Source organism: Strix uralensis, chromosome 16, assembly GCF_047716275.1.
Source record: "Strix uralensis isolate ZFMK-TIS-50842 chromosome 16, bStrUra1, whole genome shotgun sequence".
In the NCBI taxonomy this organism is placed as follows: domain Eukaryota; kingdom Metazoa; phylum Chordata; class Aves; order Strigiformes; family Strigidae; genus Strix; species Strix uralensis.
In genome coordinates, this window is record NC_133987.1 from 4,040,837 (window position 1) to 4,052,793 (window position 11,957).

Below are 11,957 nucleotides of genomic sequence, written 5' to 3' on the forward strand. Positions count from 1 at the left end.
GGGCTCTGCCCGCCGTGATTTATGGCCGCCCCGCACCGACCGGCCCGGCCCCGGCTGCGGGCGGGAGCTGGGCGGGGGCCGGGGCCGGCCCCTCCCCGCCGCGGGGGGCACCGGGGGGCACGGCGGGGGGGCACCGGGGAGCGAGGGAGCGGGGGGGAGCCCCGCCCCGTGGGGGGGGGACACGCACGGACACGGGGGGACACCCCCCACTCCACCCCCCGCGCAAGGTCACCCCGGCGCTGCGGCAGAGCCGAGCGCCCCCCCCTCCTCGCCCCGGGTGTGTCCGTGTCCCCCCCCCGGGGACGTGGCGGGGCGGGGGCGGGGGGACCCCCGGCGGCGGCGGCGCAGGAAGCGGGGGCGGCGCCCACCGGAGCGGCCTCTTCCCCCCCCCCCCCCCCCTCCGCACCGGGGCCGGCGGGAGGGGGGGTGGGGGTCACACCGGAGGGGGGGGGGGGGATCCCCCTCCCCGCAGGAGCGGCGCCGCCCGCCCGCCGCGTGACGTCACAGAGCGCAGCTGGCGTCACGCCTGGCGGGGGCCTCCGCATGACGTCACCCCCGGGGGGGTTGTCCCGGGGCGCCGGGGCCGCGGCTCCTTCCGGCGGCAGGATGTGGCGGGGCCGGCCCGGATGCTGCAGCCTCACCGGGGGGGGGGAACTCCCTCCCCGGGGCCCGCGGGGGGGACACACACTGGCCCACGCGGGTGGCCGGGGGCACGCCCCACCTGTGGGGATTTTGCGGGGGAGGGGGGGGGCACAGCTGCTGTGTCCTCAACAGCCCCGCCACAAAAGGGGAGGGGACACGGGGGGGGGGGGGGGTAGCACTGTCCCACGCCGTTGTCTGAAGTCACACCCCACCCGTGGGGTTTTTTTGGGGCGGGGTGGGCCCACTCCTGCCACAAAATGGGAGGGCACGGGGGGGGGCAGCACTCTGTCGCGCGGGTGTTGAAGCCACACCCCACCCGTGGTTTTTTTGAGGGGGGGGAGCTGCTGTGTCCCCAGCAGTGACCCCTTCCTCCCTAGGCTGGTGGCTGGGGGCGGGGTGAACCCCGATGTCCCTGCCCCCCCCAAAAACGGAAACGGGCTGAGCTGTGTCTTGGGGGACTGTGAGCGGGGGGGGATCTTCAATGCCACCCACAGTGGTGGCCCGGGGGGGGACGGGCACATGTAGCGTTGCCAGGGTGGCACAGTGGCCCCGGCCTGGCCTCCCTTCGGGCCCCCCCGTCACCGGCCACCAATGTCACCCCACTCCCCCCATCCCAAAGTCCTCCCAGCTTTGGGGCGCGGACCCCCCACCCTAGGGACACCCCTGTCCCCTGCCGCAGGCAGGCAGGGGCAGCTGCCAGTGTGGTTTCGGGGACCCCTTGGGCTGCTTGGCCAGGTGTGGGGTGCTCTTGGGGTGGGGGGGGGGGCACGGCAGAGGGCGGGGGTCCCTTCACCCCCCCCCCCCAGCCCCTGACTGCGGCCAACTGCCCGTGGAGCAGCCAGGAGATGGGTGGCCTGGGCAGATCCCTGCCGGAGCACTGGCTGCCAGCCTGGGGGGGGCACAGTGGGGGGACACGGGTGTCCCCATGCCATGGGGGGACCCCGCAGCCCCCCCCCCCCCCCTGCAGCGAGGCCTCCCGCGGAGGGATGGGCAGGGGGCCCACAGGGACCGGGACAGGCAGGGACCAGGCAGAACCTGTCCTGCCAGCTCCGGAGCGGGGCTGGGCTGGGGGGCTCGGCAGGGGGGGGGGCACCCACCCTGCTCTGCAGGGCCGGATCCCGCCCACCCGCGGTGCCAGGCCAGCTCCAGGCCCCCCCGTGCCCTTGGTGGCTTGCTGTGGCCCCACGCCGGTGGCCCCAGCTGGCTTCGGCCCCATGCAGGCAGTGCTGGGGGGGTTCACCCAGGGGGAAGCAGGGATGGAGCAGCCCCCCCACAGGGCCCGGGGGTCCCCGAGGTCCCGCATGGCCCCTGCCAGCCCCCAACCCCCCCACCAACCACGTGGCTGCTGTCCCCCCCCAAACCCCTGAGGCCCCAGGCTGCTGTGAGCCCCATGGCCCCTGCCAGCCCCCAAAGCCTCTTGTGACCCCCCCCACCCCAGCCCCTGGCAGCCCTCTGAGCCCCCTGACAGGCCCGTGTCGTGTCCCCCCCCCCCAAGCACCCCCATACGGCAGGGCCAGGCTCCGTGGCAGCTGTGGGGCTCAGCCGTGGGGCAGAGGAGGGGGTGCAGCACCCCGGGGGAGCGGGGGCTGCCGGGCCCTGCTGGGGACAGGGATGGGCTGGGATCAGATGGGATCAGATGGGATAGAACAGGATGGGACAGGGATAGAAGAGGCCAGGATGGGGTAGGGTAGGATGGGCTGGGACAAGATGGGATGGAGGTAGGATAGGATAGGATAGGATAGGATAGGATAGGATAGGATAGGATAGGATAGGATAGGATAGGATAGGATAGGATTAGATGAGGTTGGACAGGGTGGAACAGGATGGGATGGGGTCAGGATAGGATAGGATAGGATAGGATAGGATAGGATAGGATAGGATAGGATAGGATAGGATAGGGATAAGGCAGGATGAGATGGGACAGGATAGGGATAAGGCAGGACAGCATGGGAATAGGACAGGGTGGAATGGGCTGGGACAGGATCAGCTAAGGTTGGACAGGATGGGATGGGATGGGATGGGATGGGATGGGATGGGATGGGATGGGATGGGATGGGATGGGATGGAGACAGGACAGGACAGGACAGGATGGGATAAGGATGGGATCAGAACAAGACAGGTGAGGATAGGATGGGATAAGATAAGATGGGACGGGATAAGATGGGATAGGATAGGCTCAGATGAGGACAGGTCAGGATGGGATGGGGTCAAGACAGGATGGGATAGGATGGGATGGGATGGGGACAAGACGGGAAGGGAAGGGAAGGGAAGGGAAGGGAAGGGAAGGGAAGGGAAGGGAAGGGAAGGGAAGGGAAGGGAAGGGAAGGGGCTAGGGCAGGATCAGATGGGAATTGAACATGATGGGATAGGATGTGATGGGGACAAGACTGGCTGGGATGGGATGGGATGGGATGGGAAGGGGCTAGGACAGGATGCGATGAGAACAGGACAGGCTAGGATAGGATGGGATGGGGACAAACTGTCCTGAATGGGATGGGATGGGGCTAGGATGGGACAAGATGAGGTCGGGATGGGATGGGATGGGATGGGATGGGATGGGATGGGATGGGATGGGATGGGGTAGGATAGTCTCAGATGGGGACAGGGCCGGATGGGATGGGACAGGTCAGGGTGGGATAGGATGGGATGGGGACAAGACGGGTGAGGATAGGGCAGGATGGGATGGGGTAGGATGGGGCTAGGGCAGGGTGGGATGAGGCGGGATGGGACGGGGACAGGACGGCTCAGGACAGGGCGGGATGGGACAGGAGAGGATGGGGCAGGGGAGCCCCCCCCAGCCCCGCGTGGGGGCCGGTGCCGGGGATGGCTCCTCTCCCTTCCCCCCTCCCCGCGCCGTCCTTTGTTTACATGGGCCGGTGGCTGGCGGAGGCGGCGCCGCCGGGGGCGGGCGGGGGGAGGCGGCGGGCGGGCGGGCGGGAGCCGCCGCGCTCGCACCAGCTGTTTCCCGCCTTGAGCCGCAGGCAGAGGCCGCCGGAGCCGGAGCCGGAGCCGGAGCCGGGCCCGGCCGCCCCCCCGCCGCCCCGGCATGGAGTACTTCATGGTGCCGGCGCAGAAGGTGCCGTCCCTGCAGCACTTCAGGAAATCCGAGAAGGAGGTCATCGGCGGGCTCTGCAGGTGGGGGCGCGGGGGCGACGGGGGACCCCGGCTTTGGGGGGAAAGCGAAAAAAAAAATAAAAGGCATTTTCAGGGTTTTTTTTTTTGGGGGGGTGTGAATTGATGGCGGGGCGGCGAGGGGGGGGAGCGCAGCGCGGCCGCCGCAGCCCCACCGCCCGCACGTGGTCCCGGCCGCGCACATGGGGCCGGGCGGCCACGCGTGGCCGGGAGGGGGGAGGCGCCGCCCGCCCGCTCGCCCCCACCCCCCCCTCCCCCGTGGGGGGTGTGGGTGGGTTTTTGGACAGGGTGGGGGGTGTTTAAAGGGGTGGGGGGGGGGTCCGGCGGGGTGTGCGTGGAGGGGGGGGGTGTGTGTTTACTGCCGGGCCTGGCCGTGACTCTGCAGCCCTCCCGGAGGAGGCGGGTCGTGGCCGGGGCTGCCGGGACATGTAGTGCGGGGAGGCGGCGGCACAAAGCCCGGGGACACGGCGGGGGGAGCCCCGGCGGATCGGGGGACACCCCCCCCACACACGCACCGGCCGGGGATGGGGCCGAAGCCACGGGGCTGCTCCGGGCCGGCGGGGCCTGGCGGGGAGGCGGCGGGCGGGCGGGCCCCCGCCACGCGTGGGGAGGCGGGGGGGGGTCGCACAGGCCCCTGGGGGCCACGCGGGGCCGGCCCTCGGCGCGCCGGGACCCGCGGGGCGGTGCAGGATCCCCCGCTCCGGGCCCTGCCCCGCCGTGGGGCGGGCCTGAGCGGCCGGGCCCTGCCGCGCGTGGGGGGCGGCGCGGGCCCCGAGGGGCCCTGTGGGGCAGCCGGGCCCGTGGAGGCCCCGTGGGGCAGCCCGGGCCCCTCGGGGCGCAGCCCCGCCGTGGGGCAGCCCTCGGCAGTCAGGCCCCACTACACGTGGGGGGCGGCCCAGGCCCCTTGGGGCCCTGCGGGGCAACCCCGGCCCCCCCGGGCCCAGCCCCGACGTGGGGCGACCCTGCCCCAGCCCACAGGCTCCCCCCGGGGGGCAGCCCTGACCCACGGGGGTCCCGTGGCCCTGCCCCACTTCCCCGCTGCGCCGCAGGCTCCCCTGGGGTGGGGGGCTGCGCCCGGTGATGCTCGGGGGGGGGGTGCCCACACCTGAGGCCCCCCGGGGGGTGCAGCTGTGGGGTAGGGACCCGCAGATGTGGGGCGGCCCTCACGGGGGTCCGCCACATTGGTCACCGCGGGTGGCTGTGGCCTGGTGTGGGCTCGTGGCCTGGGTGGGAGGGCAACCGCCTGGGGCAGGGAAATACGGCCATCTTGCCCAGGGCTGGGGGGCTGCGTGGCCCCACACCCACCCCTGGCGTGGGGCAGAGCTCCGGGGGAGCCTCGCTGCCTTTCCACCGCCCCGAGCTCCGGGACACCCTGCCTGCAAGCTCCAGGAGCTGGGGGATGCCCTGCCTGCGAGCTCCAGGATGCCCTGCCTGCGAGCTCCAGGATACTCTGCCTGCGAGCTCAGGGATGCCCTGCCTGCAAGCTGGGGGTGCTGGGGGACACCCTGCCTGTGAGCTTGGGTATACCCTGCTTGCAAGCTCAGACATACCCTGCCTGCGAGCTTAGCGAGCTTGGGGATGCTCTTCGTGCAAGCCTGGGGACACTCTGAGCTTGGGGAGACTGTGTGCAAGCGTGGGGATATTCTGCTTGCGAGCTCGGGGACACCCTGCCTGTGACCTCAAGGAGCTTGGGGCACCCTGCCTGCACGGCCGTGCCTCCCCTGCCCACCAGTGCAGACCGCAGCACTAGTGGTGGGCAGTGGCAGACACCAGTGGGCAGAGCGGGACATCTGCCATGGGCTCGCCGAGCCCCCAGCCTCCTCTCCAGGCAGAAGCAGGGTGACAGTGGTGGCCGTGGCTGGCTCCAACAACCCCCTGGGTTTGTTTCCCTTGAGGTCCAGGCGAGTGTGATGTCCCTGCGGGGTGTGACCAAATTCTGCTCTCCCAACCCAAATCCTGCAGCACCAGGCTGGGGGCGCCCGGGGGCTTCTCCCTGTGCCGGGGCCCCGGTGGGTGCCACCTGCTCTCCCTGCCTCTGTCCTGCCGCATCCCTGGGGGTGCTGGGTGCCAGGCCAGCTTCTGAATCCATGGTTTTTTTCTCCTTTCTGTATTTTGTTGTCACTTCTCAGGTCTCTTCCCAGGAAGAGCAGCTGGGGCAGGTTGCGGGAGGTCTGCCGGCGCGGAAGCAGGCTCTTCCTCCTTCCCCGGTATTTAAGAAACCGCTTCCGTGCTGCCCGGTCCTGGGCCTCTCCGTCCCATTCCCCTTGCGCGGCCACGACTGGCAGTCCGACATCCCGGAGCGGTGCTCCAGCCACCTCCCCGGCCCCAGTGGGCATCGCTGCAGGGACCGGGGACAGACCCTGCCCATAGGAAGGGATGACGTCCCCGAGACCTGCTGGGGTTTAGCACATTTTGGGGATGAGTTTGGGGCTGGTTTTCGGCAGGAGCAGGGAGGTGGGTGATGGCCACTGCCGGATGGGAGCCGTGTGCCAGGATCCCACTGCAGGCAGCTCTCAGTCTACATGGCAGGCAGCTGCTCCCTGCAAGTGGGGCAGACCCCCAAGCACCCATCCCATCCCTGCACCCTCCAGGCACCCATGGGAGCAGCATGGGAGGAATCCAGTGCAGCGGGTGCTCAGCACCCAGCACCAGCCTGCACTGGGACGCTGCCTCGGCAGCTGGGAACAAACATCTTCCCGACCCCATGGACTGAGCTGGGATCCTTCTGCATCCCTTCAGGATGAGTTGGGATCCTTCCCCGTCCCCCTGGGCTGAGCTGGGATCCTTCCTCATCCCCTTGGGATGCGCTGGGACCCTTCCCCGTCCCCCAGAGCTGAGCTGGGATCCTTCCTCATCCCCTTGGGATGCGCTGGGACCCTTCCTCATCCCCCTGGGCTGAGCTGGGATCCTTCCTCATCCCCTTGGGATGCGCTGGGATCTTTCCCCCTCCCTGTGTATCTCGGAGGAGTCACAGTGTGTCCCCTGGTTGCAACAGGCGCTGGGTGGCCTGGGAGCCTCTGGGCGCTGCCTGGGCACCCAGCGGTGCTGTGAGCAGGGCTTGGCTTGGCTGCTTCCACCCCTGGACTCCCAAACCTCCATGGTTCCTCTATGGCCTCACCAGGAAGGCAGGAGGGCAGGATGCCAGGATTTGCTTTCCAGCCTGGCGTTGGCAAGGCGCTGGGTGGGACGGTCCTGTCTCCCCATCTCGGAGCCGTTCGGCACCTGGGAGAGAGGCTGAAGCCTGCCTTATCTCGTCTCGCGCCAGCAGCCCGGCCGTTGTGTTTAGTCTTTGGTGCCTTGCAGCATCCCCGGCGCCAGCGGCCTGACTTGCAGCCGCTGGGTGCTGGGTGCTTGTGTGCACCCTGGCGAGAGCTGCTTTCGGCAGCAGCGGGGAGGCGAAATGGCCGGCAGCGTGGCAGGGGCTGCTGGTCACGTTGGTTTGGTGTAATGGCCAGCTATTGCCCCGGCGCTTGGCTTATTAGTTGCTGGTGCTGGCCACTGCTTGGTGGACTCACCATCCCTGCGGCCCAGAACCCTTGCCAGGATTCAGTCACCCTGCTCCCTGAGCTGTCTCGGGGAAGAAGCTGGACCCCCCCAGTGGTGGGCTTTGCTGGGGGGGCCAGTGCCCTGGACCCACGGGTGTTGGCCTTGGCCAGCTGGAGCTCTCCCCGCCGCCCTCCTCGCTTGCTGCCGGTGGCGTCGCCAGCTCTGGGAGGCATTTCCCGGCCCATCTGCGGGGTGAGGGCGCGGGGGGCGAGGAGGCGGCGGCAGGAAGCAGGCAGGAGCTGCGGCTTGGGGTGGGATGGGGGCTTCTCTGCTGGGAGCTGTCATCTGGAAGCCATCAGCGGGGCGGGAGGGAGGGAGCCGCCTTCCCGGGGCCACACACGCCGGCCGGCCCCGCAGGGACCCAGCCGGCCAGCCCGCAGCCTCCCTCGCCCGCCCGGGGGTCCCCGCTGTGCCCGGCCTTCCCCTCAGCTCCCCTTGCCCAGGCTTGGTGCTGGTGTGGGGCAACTTGTGTCCAAGCCCGGCGGAGCCAGGGGGCTGCAGCGGGGGTGCCATTCGGTCGATGCATCCCCCAGAGCTTTGGATGTGGGGCTGGAGAAACCCACCTACCCACTTTGTGCTCGCCAGCGCTGCAGCCATCGTCCTCTCTGTGTTTCCCATCCCTTTGGTGGCTTGGCATTGTCACTGCAAAGCGAGGGGGGAACACGGCGGGGGCGAGCTGGTGGAAGGGGTGCAGCCCCCTCCTCCCTAATGTCGTGCCTCTCTCCCAGCTTGGCTAACATCCCGTTGACTCCGGAGACCCAGCGGGACCAGGAGCGACGGATACGCAGGGAAATTGCCAACAGCAACGAGAGACGGCGGATGCAGAGCATCAATGCTGGCTTCCAGTCTCTGAAAACCCTCATCCCACACACGGACGGGGAGAAGCTCAGCAAGGTGAGCTGGATGTCACCGGGGCTGCGGCCGTGCGGGATGCAGACGCCCGTCCTGCACGTGGGGGTTTTCAGGGTTGCTTGTCGGGCGATAAGAGTGATTGGGTGTATTTGCATATGTTAATTCAGCCAAGGCAGTCTCTCCTGTGGAGGTTTCCTCAGTGGGAGCGCGTGTGCATCACAAACCTGGTGTCCCGGTGCGGACTGGGTGCGTGTGACAGCACCCAGCGCCCCAGGAGCAGGGTGGCCTGTGCCTGGGTGACGAGGTGCTCCTGCTGCAGAGCGCAGTGGGGCGAGGAGGAGGCGCTCGGTCGCCGGTCCAGTTCCCGAGACAGGTGAACTGGAGGTTCACCATGGTGGAAATCCCATGGAACACCTGGGGGGGGTGAAGCAGACCCTGGATGGAGATGTCAGGGCCAGGCAAGGAGCGGTGCTGCTGCCTCCTGGCAGGGAGGGAGCTCAGCAGGAGGGGGGGGCTTAGGGGACACCGGAGTCTCTCCTGCCTCAGTGTGCCCCTCCCTGCTCTCCTGCAGGCGGCCATCCTCCAGCAAACGGCCGAGTACATCTTCTCCCTGGAGCAGGAGAAGACTCGGCTACTGCAGCAGAACACCCAGCTCAAGCGGTTCATCCAGGTAGCGCCTGCCTGTGCACCCCAAGGACAGGACAGGAGGGGATGGGACAGTCCTGGCTGGCTGGGGAGGGGACGTTGTCGCTGTTCCTTGGGATCAGGATGAGACCCTTTGCCCTAATAAGCCAGGGAGTGGAGATATTTCACACTCTCCTGGCAGGGCAAGGGAGTCCTGTTCTACCCAGCATCCCTTGTCTGGCCAGGGGAGGAGGGCTGGGGTCCCATTTTCCATTTGGGGTGTTGGGGTACGGCCCAGTGGCAGCTCCTGGTTGAACTGTCCTGGGTGTTACGATGTGAAAAGCGTGTTTGCACAAGGCTGGGGGGTGAGGACCAGGAGGGTGGGCACACACAGGAGCCCGTCAGTCCCCAGGCATCGACCCCACATGCTGTCCACGTCCCTGGGGAGACCCTTCCCTGCAGGGAGCTGTGTTGGGGGGCGGCCGAGGAGGTGGCATCACCCAGACATGGTCTGTATGGAGGGGAGAGCATTGGAACTGGTCCCTGTCCCCTGACACTGCGTCGCTGCGGCAGGAGTTCAGCGGCTCCTCCCCGAAGCGGCGACGGGCGGAAGACAAAGACGAGGGGATCGGCTCGCCGGACATCTGGGAGGATGAGAAGGCCGAGGATCTGCGGCGGGAGATGATCGAGCTCCGGCAGCAGCTGGACAAGGAGCGCTCGGTCCGCATGATGCTGGAGGAGCAGGTGAGGCCGCGCGGGGCCGGATCCGGCTGCAGTGCTGGTGCCTGTGGAGCACGGTGCTGGCGGTCTGTAGGCTGTGCCGTGGCTGTGCCGGAGCCCCCTGGGGACACCGGTGCTGCTGCGGTGTAATGGGGTGTCTGCTCTGGCCACCTCCACCCCACACTTGGCCCTGGCTCCCTGGCTCTGCTTGTATCCGCCCCATGGAGGGGGACGGCCCATGGCTGCGGATTGTGGGGTGCTGTGCCGGGAGCAGGCTGGGCTCCCCACCGATGTCGGGGCTCTCTCTGCCGGCAGGTTCGCTCCCTGGAGGCCCACATGTACCCCGAGAAGCTGAAGGTGATCGCTCAGCAAGTGCAGCTCCAGCAGCAGCAGGAGCAGGTGAGGTTGCTGCACCAGGAGAAGCTAGAGCGCGAGCAGCAGATCCGAACCCAGGTGAGTGCACGGACGCCGTCCCAGCCCACCCTGGTCGTAGCCCGCCCGTGGGGACACCCCGGTAGCCTCCCACCCCCCGAGCAGCACAGCCGGGCGATGTGCTTGGCACCTCCCATGGGCTCGTTGGGTCAGACAGCAATGTCCCAGCAACGCTGTCACCCTCGGGGAATTGGGAAAGGGTCAGCACATGAAGCCCCAAGCGCTCAGGGGGGGCTGTGCTCACGAGCACCCCATGTTTCAGGCGGAGATCATGGCTTAGACCACGCTGTGGTGGCTTCCAAGCGTCCCCATGTCCCAGTGCAGAGGGCTTTGTACAGGGAAGGTCACTCTTGGCAGGCAGGGATTCAGCTTGTTGCTAGCTAGCCTGCGTCTTCCAAGGCTGTGCTGGGAGGTGCTGGATGTGGCCGCCCCCAACTCGCCCCCCCGGCGCTGGGTGGGGAGCAGCTCCCACGCCCTCAGCTGTGTCCTGCTCCAGCTCCCACAGGGCACATTTCCCTGCTCTCGGGTGATGAATGGGCACCTGTCCCGTCCACGGGTGATGCCAGCAGCCACGGAGGTGACGCTCCCCGTGCCGGAGCGGGTGGTTCGCAGCAGTGGGGAGGCCAACCCTCTTCACCTCTCCCTGCGTGACTCCCACTGAGTTTTGGGGACCCCCAAACCGCTCCCTGCCACCCGCCAGGCTGGGAAAGGGGAGCGGGCGAGCTGGCAGGTGGTGCTGCCAGGCAGTGGTGACAGGACTGCAGGGACAGGAGCCTTCAGCCTTTTCCCTCGGTACAATCGGATTTGCCAACGGTGGGGGGAGCCTTAGGCCAGCCCGGAGCAGCGAGGAGGCAGCACGGTGCCAGCACGGTCCTTGCTCGCTGCCGCCCTCCAGCTCAGCCCGGGGGCACGCCGGCCTGGGGAGCTTCAAAGGGAGGGAGACAAACCAGCTTCCTCCCTCCTTCGGCTTCTGTGGAGCTGCCGGCCGCCTCCCGGGGAAGTTCAGCCTATTTTTAGGTGAACTCTCCTTAGCCTCCTGCTAGGGCGGATCTTCCCATCCGCTGTTTTAATGAGGATCTGCGAGGGGTGCGGCGGGTTCCCAGCTGCGCAGGTTGGGGCGATGGGAGGGCTGGCACTTGCCTCTCCTGGCTTAAAAGCCCAAGTCTTTCCCCATTGGAGTTAGGGGGAATCCTTCATGTTCTGCTCTGCCAAAGCTAAGGTGATGGCAGCTTTCAGCTGGCATCCTCTCGTGTCTGTCCAGGACGGGTGAGCGGGAGCAGCCGAGCTGCTGCTTCAGCTTTTTTGGACCCTCAAAGGAGTTCGGGCTCCACAAACAAGTGTGATGCTCTCGCTGTCGCCGCTGTGCCCAGGGCCCTGCTGACTGGGGGGGGTTTTGCTTCTCTCCCCAGCTCCTGCCATCACATGCTCCCCCAGCGCCCACCCACCACCCCACCGTGATCGTTCCAGCGCCGCCTCCCTCCCATCACGTCACCGTGGTCACCATGGGCCCATCCTCAGTCATCAATACAGTCTCCACGTCCCGGCAAAACCTGGACACCATCGTTCAGGTAAGGGGGGGACTGGGGGGTGGTTCTGGGGGGGTCCCTAACCCCTCAGGGTACGTCAGAGCAGGGGGACCTGATGTCCTGACGGCGGTCGGTTGCCCTCGGCAGGCGATCCAACACATCGAGGGGACGCAGGAGAAGCAGCTGCAGGAAGAGGAGCAGAGACGCGCCGTCATCGTGACGCCGGCGCGTGCCTGCCCCGAGCCCTCTGCCTCCGACACCGCCTCCGACACCGAGGGCAACGACAGTGACTCCATGGACCAGAGCAAAGAAGAGCCCTCGGGGGACGGGGAGCTGCCCTGACACCCCCCGGCCAGCAGCCGGGGAGGGGAGCCGGGGCGGGGGGGGGGAAACGTCAGAGAATATGCTGAAATTTTTAAAAAATACAACGCGATTTGGGTCTCTTTTATGACCTTTTTCCAATACTGTAAAGCAGAGTGCTAG

General features: G+C 67.9%; 1 protein-coding gene across 1 annotated transcript; it reads left to right on the plus strand.

The window, feature by feature from the left end:
* The first annotated feature begins 3,592 nt into the window (after nt 1–3,592).
* TFAP4 (transcription factor AP-4) lies at nt 3,593–11,957 on the plus strand. The gene is made up of 7 exons (XM_074885781.1): nt 3,593–3,777; nt 8,049–8,214; nt 8,744–8,842; nt 9,370–9,540; nt 9,832–9,969; nt 11,358–11,516; nt 11,622–11,957. Exons 1-7 carry the CDS (start codon nt 3,689–3,691, stop codon nt 11,814–11,816), a joined length of 1,017 nt encoding a protein of 338 aa, XP_074741882.1. The 5' UTR covers nt 3,593–3,688; the 3' UTR covers nt 11,817–11,957.